The sequence below is a fragment of the Corvus cornix genome, chromosome 8 (assembly GCF_000738735.6).
Source record: "Corvus cornix cornix isolate S_Up_H32 chromosome 8, ASM73873v5, whole genome shotgun sequence".
Taxonomy (NCBI): Eukaryota; Metazoa; Chordata; class Aves; order Passeriformes; family Corvidae; genus Corvus; species Corvus cornix.
Window position 1 is genome coordinate 4,060,999 of NC_046338.1, and position 17,552 is coordinate 4,078,550.

General features: G+C 41.4%; 1 protein-coding gene across 14 annotated transcripts in view; it reads left to right on the top strand.

The window, feature by feature from the left end:
- DAB1 (DAB adaptor protein 1) overlaps window positions 1-17,552 on the top strand; it is a 418,512-nt gene that overhangs the window by 346,950 nt on the left and 54,010 nt on the right. For all 14 annotated transcript variants that reach the window (XM_010408777.4, XM_010408776.4, XM_019291806.3 and 11 more), the window contains 2 exons: window positions 9,648-9,787; window positions 12,019-12,117. In XM_010408777.4, coding sequence (XP_010407079.1) covers window positions 9,648-9,787; window positions 12,019-12,117 — 239 coding nt within the window. The remainder of the gene's footprint in view (window positions 1-9,647; window positions 9,788-12,018; window positions 12,118-17,552) is intronic.

A 17,552-nucleotide genomic window follows, 5' to 3' on the forward strand; every position in this document is an offset into this window, starting at 1 on the left:
GACACCAATATTATCAGAACTAATAATCCAGGTGTAATTGTCAGGGCCACTAATTCCGTAGGAGGGAAGATGAGGATTGTTCTGCAGTTGCACTGTCGTTTTCTGTGGAGTCTTTGTTCAGAGGGATCTGAAGTGGTTCTGGGGTTTAAGTGAAGTGGGAGGAGGGGCTGGGGAGCTTTAATTCTTCAAGAGTTCACCTTGTCTCCCAGAAGACTGAGTCCTGTGATTTAGGTGAGACTTTATTTGCACTGGGGCACGACATCAGTGAAGGAACACAAGCACAGCCCCAGACCGTGCAGTTTGCAGATGTTCCCAGCCTGGTGGATCCACATTCTGCAGAGCACTGACATCAGCCTTCAGCAGAACGAAGTTCTGCACTGACAAAGGCGATGGCTGGAAGGGGAAGGGTGGCCCTGGCACAGGGCCATGACTCCATCCATGTGGTGCACAGCCCCGTTCCTGTGCCTGCACACAGCTCTGGTGCAGGGGGAACCACAGAGGTGACAGGAGAGGGTGAAGTTTAAATCATTGAATGGCTTTGTCCTCCTGCTTCAGCTGTTACAGTCTATTGCTCTTGTCTTTGAGGATTTTAGTGTCTGTAATTAGTTATCTTGAATGGAGAGATTTTTTTTCTCTTACTGAACATGTGAGAAATTTGGGAATGTTAATCAGCAGAGCATAACCTTTTCTTAACTTGCTCTTTTCATAGTCCCAGGGAATTAACATTTGTCTTAGGGCAGCACAGGAATCTGGTATTTATATGAAGGGAACTGATTCTCCACCCTTTCTCTTTCTTTATACATAACAAAAACTAAACTCTTTGATAGGCTCATCAACAGAATACATTTTGTAGGCTTTGAAGTGTAAATTGTGAATTTGTGTGTCTCGACATGACTTTGGGGTGCCGCGTGTAAACGGGTGCGTGTCTGTGTCCTGGATTAGTGAAAGTCTAGTTAAAATTGTTCCTGAAAACTGCATGCTTAAAGCCAGATCTAGGGAGACACATAAAAGCAGCTTGATTATTTTTTTTCATGAGTTCTGAGCTCTTACAGTTCTTGTAGGGTTAAAGAGGAGTCAGGGAAATCCAGCAACTCTGCAGGTCTTGTTGCATGTTCACATACCAAAATAATTAATTCGATGCTTGTCTGTAAATGATCAGTATTCCTTGTGTTAGCTAATTCTTCTGCTTTAAGGTGTTTCTCAGTGCTATGGTGGAGGTTGGAAGGAAAGGCAATTTATCTGACTTTCCTCTGCCCCAACAAGTTCAGGTTTGATTGGGAAATGACACATTCTGGGGTTATTTAACAGCCCCTTTGGACTGGACTCTCCTTGCTGCTTTGGAAGTCCTTTAAGAGATTTTTGGCAGCAGATGGTGTCAGCTGAGTGCCCCACTGGGACTCTTTTGCTCGGGCATGTGAGTACAGCTGTAATAGGTCCTTTGGTTTTCAGAGTGGTTGGGCTTTTACGATGCCCCATCCAAATGCAGTGCACATATTAATGCAAATTAAGGATCAATGTAACATCAGTTACCTTTTCTTAGCTGCTTTTAGCTCAGAAACAACTGATTTGGTGCTGACACCCAGGCAAGTGGGTAAGGAATGAAATGGTTGATGACCTTGTTTTCCCAAGGGCTTTATGTACTTGACATTTTGATGTCTGTTTGACTTAAACATTTACCCAAGCTTTGAAACATTAGGTGGACAAAGATTGCTAAACTGTCTTCTGTCTCTTAAGAGGAGAGTCCACAAATACCTGTCTTCACCCTTCCCCTCTGGTTGCCCAGAAAACATAATTTTAACTCTCTAACAGCAGAAAATGGACTGCCAAGTTTCCCTTGTTTCACTTCTGGTCATTCCCTGGGGCTTGCTGAACAAGGTTAGTACCCCGATATGAAGTTTTATTGCAGGGTCTCATTTCACTTTAAATCAATGTAGAATTGGGAATTTCAGCTGCTTCTGCACACAGCCTGTAAAAGGCTCCTTTACAAAATGACTTTCAAAGATTTATGAAGACTTGCATGGTAGAGAGGCTGAAAGGAAGTTTAATTACATTCAGCTTTTGGTCATTTCTATGTCTGAAGATGTGCCCATATACTGTCATCTCAAAAACCATCTAAGAAAATAAAATTGATCAGTGAGCCTTCTGGCTAAAAGGAAAATGAGTGCTTTGTCATCTGCCCGTGGAGCCTGGGTGCTCAATCACTGCCTTCTCCCGGGTGCTCGCCCCAAACTCTCCATCACTGAGATTTGTCCCAAGTTTTAATCAAACATTATTTTATACTGAGGCCTCCTCTGTAAATAGCAGAACCCTTCTTTTGACGTATTCACACGGACTTCACTGTAGTATAAAGAAATAATTCAATCCTGTCCATGCAACCATTTTGCTTTGGAGATGGTAAAAAGTGCATCCTGTTCATCTTGTATTAAGTGTTAAGGTAAAAACTTGGCAAGTGCAGTTGCTGTCACCTGATGGACAACATCTCTGCTTATAAAACTGATCAAGGACAGAAAATAATATGGGAACATCTTTTTTCCTTACAGAGGAGACGTGGTTCTAGGAGTGGGGCTGTGTAGGTGCCTTGGAGTACAGTAATTCTCAAGCTAATAATGCCAGAAGCCATAAAATCTCTCAGTTGGAGGTTTTGTGAACAGCAGCGCTGAACAATTGGGGAGTACTGCTGAGATGATAGTCTGAATGATGATTGAGTTTTCCTGGAGAGCCTTTATCTGTGCTTAAAATTGGAGGTAATGTTTTTAAATTAAACCATAATAGAAGTTCATTGAGCCTTCGGAGTGGTTTCTGTGTCCCCTCTTTACGTGGTTTATCATTTTCTGTGGAAGTATTCTCAGTCTTTGCATTCAGGACAAATTGCTTTGCTGTCTTAACGGGGCATTAAAAGCACTCCAGAGCAACAGCTTGCAGACTTTTCAGGAGATTTCCTGTCAACTGATGAAAGGAGAAGTTTGCACTCAAGTTGTGCCCTGTACTGTGACCAAGCTTTTGTACAGGGACTTATATAGAAAATTGATGCTTATTCCCCTTGAAATTTTAGCATGCTTTTTAGGGTTGTACCCCCATAAACAGGTTGTATTTCACTGTCAGTAGTTTTTTTCAGTTGCTAGGGATTAGCCTTTATCACTGAAATGAAGTGTGAAATCCAAAGTATGTCTTCATTTGAAAGACAGCACTGCTTGATGTCGTGAGCAAATCGTGCTGTGACTGCGCTCTGGTCACTTGAGATGAAGTATTGATCTTGAAATTAATCCCTCAAGTATCTGTCCTGTTTAAAAATAAAGAAAATGTTAAAAATGGCTAATTGCAAGAAACTAATTTGAGAAGTATTGTTAGAGGAAGAGAATGCTAGTGCTGGCACCAGAAGTTAAATTTTGGGCACACAGACTGCTAGGTATAATGTGGTTTCTTTTCTAAAATGTTATGTTATAAAAGGAAAAAGATTTTATTTTTCTGTGGCAGATCTGTGGGTGCCACACAGGAGGGTTGGGCAGTTGTACTCCCAAAGATGGTGACAAATACAGGACCTAGCAACTCTGTGTTTCCTAGTTCTAGCAGAAAATTTCAAAAGTTAGATTAACAGATGCCAGGGGAATCTGAGAACTTGGGGGTGCTTCTCAGTTTTAAAACCCCAAAAAAGCATTCTGCACTGAACTTTTTTATTTTTGTGAAGGAAGAAATGCTTTGTCAGGGTGCTGTGGTTGTGGTATCCCTTTGTGTGATGGATCATTTTGAGCCCTCTGTGTTGGTCCTGAGGTTCTGTGAAGCCACTGAGGAAAATGTGCCATCAAGGAGAGTAATCAGAGTTATCTTCATGATTCCTTTTAGTTCCTGCTGTACTGAAATGTGCATTTAATTGCATGTGAGTATTTTCTCTTTTACACCTGCTTATGTACTTAGGGGTTTTTTTTTCCTAGGGAAATCTGTAGTTGATTAAAATTGCTGTGAGTTTTCTTGGGATAATTGACATGAAATGAACCTGTGCATCGTGTGTGTGTATATGTGCAAATAAATAAGATTATGCATGGGTGTATATGTGTGTTTAGGTGCATATATATGCACAGCTAATGGGAAATACCTTTCACTTAGCAATTAATTTAGGAGTCTTCAGTCTGTGTGGCATCTTAGAGGTCATTCTGCACCACAGTGTTTTGTATTTTCCGCTGCGTTGATGCTGTAAAAAACCCATAAAAATGCTAATTGCCCCAGGAAGATGTAGGCTGTTTATAAGTGTGTATGGGATTGTTTTTCAGCCCTGTGATACAGAAGGAGGTGTTACTTCAGGTTTATAATTTGAATGTGTACATAATTTGAATGGATGCAACTTTGACAGTTTATTAGTTAGAAAAGGAGGGGGGAAAAAGACAGCGCTGTGTCATTTTTCAGCGGATTGATTGCCAGGAGCATGTTATTGACTTTGGTGATAATATCATTATATATTTTACAGTCATAAAATCAAGAAATTCAGATTATGCCCTGAGGGCTTCCCACATTTAAATAAAGGATATAGCCATTTCCAGGGTTATTGGTTTAGATTAGCGGGTGCTACGAGGAATGCTGAGTGTGTTGTGAGGAGGACAGAAAGAGCAACAGTGTTCTCACTCCAGCGGGGCTTTGCTTTATTTTCTTTTTCTGTTCATGAAGTACATTCACTTACAGATCCCCTGGGAGGATGAACAGCATTTGCTCTAAACTTTAGCATATTAATACAGCGTTAGCTTGGTGTTCTGTGGGGCTGAGAGCCGGAATCAAGTGTAATCCTTGGCTCGTAGCAAGAGCGAGGATAAGGCTTCTTGAAACACTTACTAAAATACCCAGTGCCTGGGAAGCAAACCTTGGGTGAGCTTCAGGCTGCAGAATTCAGAGCAGTGTGGGGAGCCAGACAGACACAAACACAGCTCTCCCTCTTGGTGGCAAAGGCAGGTGATGGGGCTGCCTTGGGCGCAGCTTCCCAAGGAGCCCCAGTGGCTGCTGCTGCTGGGCATGGCTCTGGGAGCACCTCTGGAATTCAGCTCGGGCTGCTCCATCCTGGATCTTCTACAATAGATTATCTCCCTCTTGGGATGTTTGCCAGTCACCCCTTGGGACTGACTGGGCTTGAGGCTGAGCTGAGTACTTGGGGATTTGGGTTTGGGGCTGTCTCTAGCTTGCTTGAGGGAATCTTGGTTTAATTAAGGTATAAGTGCCTTGAATAAAAATGACTGACTGCATTACAAACCTTGTTTATGACTTCTGCAGTGAGATGGATAAAGTACCTTAATGCTGATCATGCTGCTAAGCCTCTCTCCACTTCAGATGGGAGCTTGGGAGCACATTGCATCACCCAGCTCTGGGGATTTGTTATTCTCTTAAAAGACCATGAAAGTCCAAGTGCAATGTCCCAGCTCCGCAGCAAAGGTCGTGTTTTCCTTCTCACAAAGAAGCAGGGGGTCCAGCTGGAACACATAAGGCTCAAGGGTGTGTGGTGACATCTACAGAAGTAGATAAAAATAAAATAATTACTCTCACATTTACATATTAAGGGCCTCTGAGGATTATAAATCTATACACTGCAAACAAAACTTCTCTTTGCCTGAGTCAAGAGTGGCACATTTTCTAATTAAAAGTGACTACCTTTCTAAACTGAATTTGTATGACTTTTTAGTGCATTTTTAGCTTCTGCGTTTTTTCTCATTTTGTGGAATGAGAATCAAATTGATTTTCGTTTTGATAATCTTGTTCCATTTTGGACTGTAAATTGCTTGTGTTGAGTTGTGAACAAATGCTATGGTTGTTTCTTATGAACAATCCTTATGCTTATGAAAAACAGTCTATGAAAGCATTTTAGAGCAAAGCCTTGGAAAGTACCCATTGATCTCAAAAAGTGTTGATACAGACATTTAATTCAGGGTCATTTTAGAATGATGTAAGGGTGCTGGTCCTCTGAAGAACTTGGGTAGATCTCTCCCTGTGCAGGGAACAGTGGACACCTACAGTGGACATCAGCTGCTCACCCAGAGTGATTTGGCATCTGTGCTGTTCTCTAGTCTAGAGACCCTAAAATAAGATTTCAGGAAGTATGTTGTGGACAGAAGAGTGGTTGTCATTAAACACGGGCTTCTAATTTGGCTGCAGACTATGGCCTGATAATGATTTCTGACCTAAAGCCTCAGTGTTCCGTAAAACCTTTACAGGTGACTCTCCCCCTTTGAATCATTGAGATGTTACCTAACCCCAAGATGTGCCTTCACAGTATTTGAATAAAACTCAGCTCTGGCAGTAAGTGCAGCCCTGTATCCAGAACAATTTTCCTTCCCAAAGGTTGGGACCCATCCAGTGTGGTGGCAGGGACAGCTGGAGAGCCAGGCTTGATGGCAGAGCTCCACTGATGAAGGCAGAAGCTGCAGAGGAGCAAAGATTGACTCTGCTTGTTACATGGAAGGAAAGATTCACTTCCCTGGGCGTGTTCCTGGCACGGGCACAGCTCTTTGGTTTAGTGCTTTAATGTTATCACTCGCCCTCCTCTGAAGCCTGGGAAGAATTACAGCCTCACAATTCAGGCACCTCTTATTAATGCAGTTCCAAATACAGAAAGAACCTTGTTCGAGAACTGTCATTAAAATAACCCCACCCTTTTTGTTTCAATGATGAGATGTTTATGACAGTCTGAACTAATCTGCCTTCCAGAGTGCCCAGAGTTCAAGTGAAGTATCACCATCCATAAATCTCACACCTCGTGGGTGCTGTAAAATCAGCTGCCCTGACAGTGTCACATGGTAATTTCCCAAGCAGGTAGGGAGTTTCTCAGTGCTGATTGCAGCACCAAAATTTGGGAATATGGATGGCTATAGATCAGAGGAGACCTGGGTGTGTGCTGAGGAGTGGTGGCTTGCAGATGGCTGATCCACAATGTAGGGCAGTGTGCATGTGCACTCAGTGTGCTCTGCATGGGACATATGCTCTGGGGTTTCACGGATGAATTTGCAGTCTCCAGCAATTTGCAGCTTCCACCGCTGTTTTATATATCTACATCATTTTCAAGTTGATGATTTTTCCCAGTCATTTATCCCAAAAGCACTTCATCCTGTTTAATCTGGGTCATAATTGACATGGGACTTGTGCCTAAGCAGACGCGGCTGTAAGTTGTGTTTGAGTGGGCTGTTAATGGCAGGGATTTCGTTACGTGCAGTAAAATACAGCAGAGGTTGAAATAAGCATAAATGTTAAAATAACAGATGAATGCAAGGTCACAGTCATGACTTGGACCCAGAAACGACTCTTGAACACTTGACATGCTCCTGCTGTCAGCTCACAGCTGCCTTTGGCTCTGACGAAGGCGTAAAGCTGAAGATTCCGGGTAAGGAAGCTGTTGGAATTGGATCGTATTTATTGCAAATCAACAGGATGTCTTTGCAAGTGTAAAAGACATATGGAAAAGTCCACTGTTATTGTTGTACTTTGTTGTGTCTCCAGATGTTTTCCCTCCTGCCCCGCTCCAGAGGCTGAAAGTGGGAAATGGTTTTTCATTGTTCTTAGCTGATGGTGCCAACATCTGCCTTGACGCTTCCCTGGGGAATGATATTAGCACTGCTGAGAGTTTCCGATTCATCACTTGTGTCTCATTTGCCTTTTTTTTTTTTTTTTTTTAATACAAGATAATGTTAAGAGCATGAAGTTTCAGCCCTGCTCAATTCTTTTGAGGGGTGAGAAGAAATCAAGGGGAAACCCTTGGGTGGCTGCTGAACTATCGCAACAGCACTTATGAGCTGCCTTATTTTTAAAGGGCTACAAATGAGGCATTAAAATTTGCTCTGAGCTGATGTATTTCATTGAAAGAAATAGTATTTGTGAGCTCAAACATACTTGAAGATCTCAGAATGCTTAAAATAGCTCTGGTTTTTAATATACATTTAATCCATCATTAGTTCCCAGTGCTCTGCGCTGAGGGGAAGGGAACCAAATGAATATCTTCATTTGGAGTGCTCTTTGCTGGTCACATATGCTTGTAATGGTATTGTAAAGACTTAATTCCATAGTTTTGAACCTCACTTCTTGATCAACTTGAGAGGTGTGTAAATTAGCAAAGTTTACCCAGGTGTTGATTGCTGAAAAAGGAGCTTTTAATAGACATGTGAAATAAACAGCATTTTTTCCCCAAAGCTTCTGTACTTCTTCTTATCAATAATCAGCTGTACAGTATCAGATTATATTAATTTTAGTGTATTAATAAAATTTATTATATTAATAATTTTTTAAAAAATTGCTTATATCTGACCTTTTAAATTGGAATGAGCTCTGGAGAAAGTTTGGGCCAGAATTTTCAAATGTAGACTAAGACTAGATTCTGACCTGTGATTCCTTTATAGCAGGCTGTGGTTCCTGCCTCATTCCCTTTCATGAGCTGGAAGAACCTGTGACTAGAGCCTTTAGGTGGCAATAGTGTAAATTTTAGCAATGTCTGTCCATGTTTAGGGAAGGGGTTTTTTTGAGAAATCTTTTGGGTCCAAGAAACTGAAGATTCTGCAATATCTCACCGTTTTGCCTTCTTCTTTGTGCCTTGGCTGTTGTTTGTTTGGTTGCAGTTATTTACAGCTCACTGCTGGGTTTTTTTTGAGATCCTAGCAAGAAATTCCACAGGCAGCTGCGAAATACATGTTTAATCAATTTTAGGAAGACTGATTCCCTAACTAACATATTTCTTCCAGCTGAGACACGGTAAAAACTGTTCTGCAGATACTCGGGGAAGGGGGGGGAAGTTTCCCTGACAAAAATGTCCTTTTTCTGGGTTGTTACGATGTCATAGTCCTGTGGTTCAGGTAATTTAGGTATATTGGTGTCATGGCTTAACCTCGGCTGACTACAAAGTGCAGGCACTCAGTTCCTTCCCAGCAGGATGAGTGGAAGAGAATTGGAAGGGTAGAAGTGAGAGAACTTGTGGGTTGAGATAAGAATAGTTTATTAGTTGAAATAATAGTAACAGTAGTAGTAGTAGTAATTATAATAATAATAGTAATATTACAATGAAAGGAAAAATAGCAAAAAAAGGAGAGAAAAAATCCCCAAGCTTTTTTATTAAGAAACATCTTTTTGCCTTATTTTAAGCTTCTCAGGGTAAGCCCATGAAAGCAGCCTTTGCTAGTTAAGTTGTTTCTGTGTATGTTTATGTGCAAAAAGAATAGTACCAGGAGTTTTAAAGCAGCAGTATTCTATAGGCGAATAATACAATTTGGGTCTTCCATCTTTCAAATGTTAGTAGTGTCAATATTGCTTGGATGAGTCATTTTGTAAGGAAATAGTAGCATGTTTCTGTTAGAGTTTTGTCTGCAAAATGTAGAATTCTCCTGTGTGTTGGGATTAAAACAACTTGTATAGACCACAAGTTTCCAGATCCACGAGCTGTGAATCAGGTTTATCTGTTAATTCTGTAAACCTAATTTGTGTGCAAATTCCATGCAGGAGATTTTGTGTGGCAGCAGTTCCACTGCGAACTCCTTTGAGGTAGCGAGGCCAAAAGGTTTCCTTGAACGAGCACTTCCTTCTAATTCCACTGAAATATTTGCACGTGTCGGGGTGGGAGTTAGATCTGCTTTGCCACTTGGTTGTGTTTGTTTGTTTCCCTCTCCTGTAAATGCCTCGTGTCCCTGTTGTCTTTGCAGGTCAGGATCGCAGCGAAGCCACTTTGATAAAGAGGTTCAAAGGCGACGGCGTCCGGTACAAAGCCAAGCTCATCGGGATAGATGAGGTTTCTGCTGCCCGAGGGGACAAGTTATGCCAGGACTCCATGATGAAGCTCAAGGTGCAGTGAAACTTTCAGTATTACAGAGTCAAACGGAGCAGATGTCAGCTTGAACTTGGGCTTATTCTCCTTTCATGACACTGAGCCTTAGTCTGGTTAATTATGTATTGAAATCAGTCAATTTTGCATGAACTCCTGCCTGGTATTGCTTATCCTGGTTTAATTTTAATTTTAATACATTATGTCTGAGTTCTGTAGTTACTCAGTGATTGACACCGCTGCAATTTGTCCACAAATTACCAACAACACACTGCAAATTGAATAATTTTATTATGCAAAAGGGGAAGTAAACGACTACGGAGGAAAATGGGATATCAGAGCATTTTCTATGACATTTCTAATCAACTACAGCACTGCCTCTGGCTGTTACCTCCTGTGAGTGACAGTGGTGGGTGTAGGCAGCCAGATTTAGGGGGGACTGGTGTCCTCACTGGGAGGAGAATGTCTATCACCAGCAGTGGCAGGGCTGATGTGTTACAAAATCAGGCAGTGCACTGAGAGGATGGGGCATGAGAATGTAAAGAGGAGTCCCTGGAGTTTTGAGGAAGAAATGAAGCCATGACAAAGGCAGATTCTAAAATACCAGTGGTGTTGAGGGTGTGCTGTCTGGACCTGACAGACATCCCTCTATGGCCCAGTCTCTCTCAGAGCATGAGAGCTGTCTGTAGGAATCATTCTGTCCCTCACCCTGGGGCATATGGAAGGGCTTGAGTCACTGGGAAGGAAGGAGCAGTTGTGTTTTCCTGGAGTTCAGTGTTGGCTGCTCACTTCCCATCTCCCCTCTGCACTGCAGGGTTACAAACCAGGTCTAGCAGCAAACCCTCTGCTGTTTTTTCCCTTTTATTTCCCTTCCAGCCCTCTCTCCAGCCTTAGAGAGGTGATGGATTTTCCATAGCTGGTTTTTTCAGGAGGAGAAATCACTAAATGGTGTCTGGTGCACTACCAGCCCGCGGGGTTCCAGTCCCGAAGACCTGGGAGGAATGAGTTATTCATTAGGGAAACAGCATGGGGTGACACTCAGCTTATGGTTCAACAACCTAAAAGCAAGATCTGGGAGATGATTTACAAATCAGTTTTACAGCAGGCAAAAGTTAATCTGCTCCAAAAGGTGCTCTGTTGGTATTTCACATCTGCCACAATATTCCTATCTGATTTAAATGTGTGCTGGGTATTTCTCATCATGTCATAGTTGCTGGCACTATGGGGAGAGTTGTCACTGTTCTGCTGCACAAACCTTTTTGTCTCTCTCCTCCGTGGATTAAATATTTCCACATCTCCCAGGTGCCTAATTCCTGTTTGCAGGTGGCAAGATTGATCTAAATAGTCCTGGGAAATGACTAAAACTGTTAAAGAAGGGGAGTGTTAGAAATTCATGTTTGCCAATAGAGCATAAATTTATGGACTCTGGAAACCCAGTGTCCTACAGTGTGAATTTTAAGGCCACCCATAAAGTTTTGGGGTGGCTTTTGACATCATATCCTTGTAATGGAAGCAGCGAAGGTCTTAAAATCTAAGTTAGCGGTTCTTGAAACGTGTTGGAATACAGAGAACCAGATAAAGCCTAAATACTTCCATTTATTTAGGAGTAAAATTGATTATATTTGATCACAGTTCAGTGTTACTGGTCCGGGCAGGCTCCTGAGAAGGTGGAAACAGAAGTTACTGTTCTAATTACGCTGTGGGAGAATAATGCATGAGATGATATCAGCAAGTTGTCTTACAAAGTAAAGGCCTGAGATTATTAAAAAAAAATAACCCTCAATACCAGTTTTTAACAGCCCAGGTGTAGTTTGATTTTTAGAAGAATATTTTTTGTCTATAAAAACCTCAACTTGTTTATTCCAGATAAGTGTGAAGTGAAGTAAGCTAAAGTCGTTGGCATTTTCTCTCCTCTGCTGCTTGCTGGGTTTTTTTCCCTATTTAAAAAAAATAAATAGAACAGCTTATAGCTGGGAAAAGTGTGGTAGAAATGACCTTCAGCTTCCATGAAAACAAATTTCATGGAGGATTAGCTAATGCAGGGGTTGGAAGTGGGAGCACATTTGAAATGCTCTCTGGGTAGCATAAAGAGATGTGGTACCTTGAAAAAAGGGAGGAAGACAGAAGTAAGGAGGGGACTGTTCCTGGAAGGTCTTTGAGTTTTCCTAGAAAAGTGGTGAATTGTCCACAAGCAGATCTGTGGCTCCTGGGAGAGTCATGAAACCAACCAAAGCTGCTCTTTGTTTCCACAGGGAATTGTTGCTGCGGCTCGATCGAAAGGAGAACATAAACAAAAAGTCTTCTTAACAGTTTCCTTTGGGGGAATCAAAATCTTTGATGAAAAGACAGGGGTAAGTAAAGTGATCGTGGGGTGAGACAGAATTCAGTCTTTCCCTGGTTCCTTTAGAAGCGTTTCCTGGCTGGGCCAGTGGAATCTCACTGGTGCAAACACACAGGAAGCATCTCAGAGATTTGGTAAAGGGTTATCATCTGTCAGAGCAAGCCATTGCATCACTTGTACAGTGTAGCTTGTGTGTTGTCAGTGGTAGAAAAATTGTATTTTGTATGGAGTGGGAGGTAAAAGAAAATTTGTGTTTGGCTGTGTGAATCTGCCAAGCAACAACTTCCTCAGTAGCATCTGGTTAAGGGAGTTGCAGAGACTTTCATGCCTTACACAGTTTCTGCCACAGCAATACCATGTTTGATTTTTTAAATTGCTCTAAAAGAAGAAACCTAAGCAAAACATTACACTACTTAGATATAAAGCAACAACACACAAACTGTTTTAGTCATAATTAAGAAGATTTTTACAGCAGTTTAAGCTCTGCCTTGAATTTTAAAAAGCTCTTGATTTAATCTTTTGGAAGATTAACTATTTAACACGGTGCCAGAAATAAAACCCTACTGATGGTAGATGAAATTATCTTTGCCAGTTAATTTATATTATTAGAAAATCAATGTCATTGAGCTCACTGATACATAATGCAAGTAGTTAGTAATGAAATGCTCATTTGGGATGTGTTGTGTAAAATATCCAGGCAAAAGCTGTGTTTCAGAGGGCATTGCTGGGGTTACAGAAAACAGGAAATGTCCGAATTAGGGCTGTCAGTGCAAATTGCACTCCAGCCACAGCTGCTGTCCTAAGATTAAGCCTTTTCTTGGGGAAATAAAAAAGAGGGAAGGGAAAGACTATTCTTTTTGTACTTGTCTCTGAGTGTGTCTCAACCACTGGAATGCTTTGCACAGTATAAAGAGGGAAAAGGGGACATGTTTTGGGAACAAAGATGTGCTTTATTCCAGCTGCCTCTCCTGCAGCTTCCTGCACACTCTCCTGTCTGCAGCAAGCGAGGTGGGGACATGAGAACAGTCTCCCTCATTTCATAGCTCTGACATCCCATACTCTAAATCTGACATAACTATATCATCCTTATAGTAAACCTGTCACTCACCCACTGAGGCTTAGAATGAAAGCCTTGAATCCACCTTGCAGATGTCTGCCCCTGAGCTGCTGGAGTGATGGACAGGACTGTTGAGTTGTCCTTCTTGGAACAGGGCTGTGACAGAGGGATGTGGGGGTTTTTACGTCTTGTTTTGGAAACAGGAGAGTCGTGCTCCCCATGCCGAGGGTTTGGAGCAGAGGAGCATGAAATCCTCTGCCAGGTCTTCAAAGCCATCATCCCTTGGGCTTTTTTCCCAGCTCAGGTCTCTCCTTGTCCCAGAGTTTCACACCCTTGTCCCATTCATTCTTAGTCTTTCTCACCCAGCCTGTCTCTGCTTTGCCATCTTACAGGTGTCCTCTCATTCCCATTCCTGCTGGAAAATCCCACAAGCTGACAAAACTAGGGATGGTACAGTTGCTCAGCCCGGGTTTTTGGATGGGAAGAGACTATAAAGGGCTGTAAAAAGATTGTGTTTCACTCACACAGATCTTCTGATTTCCATGTTAAACTTCAGAGTTTATAAAGTTTGGAGTTTGGTGTTTTGTGCAACGGGGAAAAAAGCAGCCCTAAATGGGGAAGAGCCTGGATAATCTTGCATTTGCTTTTTTCTCTTTTAACAACCCTCCCTATCCCCCACAGTGTTTTCTCCCTTGGTTGTATTTCCATGATTTTGGAGTTCTCAAAAGGGTATTTTGGGAAGATTATTTGTCCCTCCAGTGTGTCCTTTCTTAACTTCTGCCGTTGTCTATTGCTGTCACGTCTGCCCCAGTGCCAGTCCGACATGATAGAAAAGAATAAAAATATTCAGAAAAAAAAGTGGGCTTCTTCATGTTGAGTATCTTGTAGGCTGCCATTGGATTTTAATTTATCACAATAAAAAATCAATTTGTAGCTCAAAACTAGCAAATTTTTTTTTAAATTGGCAGTGTCATAGCTGACTTCATACAGATGATTTAGGGGAATTGCTCCATAATTCGTTACAGATGAAGGGCTCTGGTTGGGTTACTACTGAAAATGATAAGCAGGTTTTTTTCCTCCCTGTACTTTTATAGCTCTCCTTAATATGTTCCATTCATCAAAAAGTATTGATTTTAATAATGGTATTATTCCAGCCATCAGGAATTCTGCCCTTTGACTAAATTTATCCATGAAGGAGATTGAGTTGAAGGTGGAATATCATTTGGAAAGAACATATCTCACCAAGAAAAATGCAAGAAGGATTTGCTGCGAGTTTGCACTGAGATGCAGTACAATGTGGTTCATCTACTGCACTGTAATAGAAATAATAACAATCCTTTCTTACATTCCATCATTCCATGCCAGGGATTAAACTAAATGGGTCCCTTCATACCACTTTCCAAGTACTTGTCAGTGTATTTAGAACATGATAGCAAAAAATTGTATTTAATGTGACTAACAGGATGTTCTCCTGTTGTGTGTGTGCCAAAAATTGTCATTACACATAAGGTTTGACCCTGTTAATCTTATAAATGCGCCTTTTTTTTCTGCTGTCAGATGTTTTCCATCCATCCATCCCATTTGCTTTCTCCAGATTATGTTTGCTAAATATGTACCTTACCTGAAGGATGTACATTTTGGTTTGTTTTATACTGAAAAAAAACCCTACCATAATTATTGCTGAACCCAGACTTTTCTCTACCCAATGCCACTTGAGAGACTTCCTTGCTGCATCTGATATGAAAATATTTTCTTACCATTTATTCTTCATATCCCATCTTGGTTAGACCTCAATGCTGCAATATATTCTTAATTAATAATATTTGTGGGAATTCTGTTATATTTTCAAAAGCACAATCTGCAGATGGCACAAAATACAAATAATTGCATTGTGTTGTTTAATATTCTGCCTTTTGGGGTGGAACCTAGTGGTTGGTGATTTCCTAAGACAGCAACAAAAGGCATAACTGTGCTTATAGAAGGAAATGGGGATTTTGTGAAGGCCCATCATTGTTGGATAGCTGTTTCTCAGGGTTTTGTTAATCACACACATCAGGCCATCTCCCTGTGATAGCTCAGTGATGCTTCATTAGACGTGCGTGACTAATCTGGGCTCTGTAAAGAGCCTGTAATTGTCTCATTGTTTATTTATGTGACCATAAATCTCTGTTTACTGTAGGTTCCTTTCCAAAAATGTATTTGAAACTAATAATTAAATCCTCTGAAATGCTTGGGAAAGTATTTCCTTCCACCTCCATGCAGTGAGGTGGGTTTTTAAACTCTTGTTGTCTCTAATTGCAAAATCCTGTCGACTTCAATGGCAAGCCCCTACACTGTGAAAAAGAAATGAGATAAAAGCAGGAAATTAATATTTGGCTTTAAGCAAAGAATTATATCTGTTAAAGTAAAATTTTGTATCAGCTCGTGGATGTGTAAATTGCCAGAATATGCTGTAAAATACAGCTCTCTCTGAGCTATTGTTACAGCTAAATTATTTATCTGGATTCCTCCACTGGCCAATGAGCAGGGTAAATCAGTGTCAGTATCTTATGGGAAATAACCTAAACAGATGGACTGTAACCCAGCTGATGAAGATGACAGTCATCACAACAATTTCTTTCCTATTTTGTAGCACCCTGAAAGTGAGTTTCATTTGCATTGTCTATTCTCTTTCAGAGATGTTGACCCCTATCTTTATTGAAATAAAGCTCTTGGGCCCAGTCTGTGGGATTGTAACATTTCTAGGAATACTCTGGTGGAGTTTCAGTATTTATTGCAGGGAAGTATTGCAGTGTGTTACTCGTATTTTATGAATTTGATCTGTAGCCATTTTCTTCAGGCTGTCAGTGTGAAACCCAGGGAGGGAAACCGTGTGTATAAATACATATATTTCATGTTGGCTATCTGTTCTTGTTATCTATCAGTTACTCAAAGCTTCATTATCTTAGCTGAGGATTTTAGTTTCGTTTAGTTTAGTTTATATCTTTGAGGGTTTACCTGCCTGAAATGGTGTTGCTCAGTGCCCTATTCCATATAAGGGGGACCAGACCTCTCCTGTAGCATTCCATTAAAAAAAAATTAATTTTTCTCCCCATGCTGGCCACAGAACTGGTGATTGTGCTTCTTCTTTAAGTCTTAATGACATCCAAATAAATAACACACGTGGTGGGTGGTTATCATCCTGTTGTCCTCAGGTTGTTCTCTTTAACTGAGATCATGTTAAGGCTCTGAAATGTTCCAACCAATGTTTTGGATGCCATCATTTTGCCCATCTTCCTGAACTTTTAAGCTCTCTTGACCTTACAGTGCACACAGATTCCTCAAGCTGTTGCTACAGCGCATTTTCCAGCATGTTCTGAGGCTTTATCAGGTTTGTGCTGATAACCCCTGGATTTGCTGCTCTTCCCCGTTCAGTGTGAGTGATGGTGTTAACTATGCTGATAGATTGCTAACAGGACAGCTAAACTTGGCTGAAAGAAAATTTTAGCAAGATAAAAATTCTCGCTGTTGGCAGAAGAGGCCTCATTTGAAATGTACCAAAGGTACTTCTTGACTTTGCTGGAAATCTGTTGGTTCTGGCATCCCTGACCAGAAATCGAGGTACCATCATGGATCTGCAGTTATTCCTTGAAGCACATGTGCTGGAGCAGATGAAATGTCAAACTGTCAAAGTCTCTATCACTGAGTGTCTCTGAGTCCTTAAAAATAGAAATAAAAGAAAGAATTAATTTCTTCTGCTCTCTGCTCGCTCTGCAGCAAGCAGGAGAGATGGGGCGAGGAGTTCACTGAGTTTTGTGTTTGCCAGGGGGTGGGATTGGCCAGGAGACTGCTGGTGGTCCTTGCCTGGGGCTGCCACAGGTGGGTTTTGTCACCTTCATGTCTTTAAAACTTCCCAAAGTTCCTGCTGGCCTCTTCCTGGCTGATCTCAGGTGCAGCCCTCTGTGAGCATCTTACCTGATCAGCTGATTCCACACAGAGTCCTCCACCTGCTCTCCATGACTCTTGTCTCTGGATTTTACCTGTTTTCCTAGATCCTCTCCTGCAGTTTTTGTCTGGAATTTCCTGTGTGCTGTCTGTCCTTGGTCTCTTCATTTTTTCCCTGCTGTGCTTTTTGCCAGAATTATTTCATTTGCAAACATAAATTGGGTTATTGTGTCAAACCAAGTGATGCCAGCTCTGTCCTCTGTTCCAGTGTTGATCTGTCTCTCCAGCCCTCTCCTTGCATGTTTAGCCAACAGCTGAAGCTCAGTGTGGCTAAAACCAGGCCTTTTAATCCTGACTCCCAGAGGTCTCTCTCTGACCTCCTTTTCAGAGAGCTGAGCAAAATACCAGCATCATCTATTACTCAGCCCTGTAAATTCAGCCTTTTTGGCCTGTTGTTTTTTTTA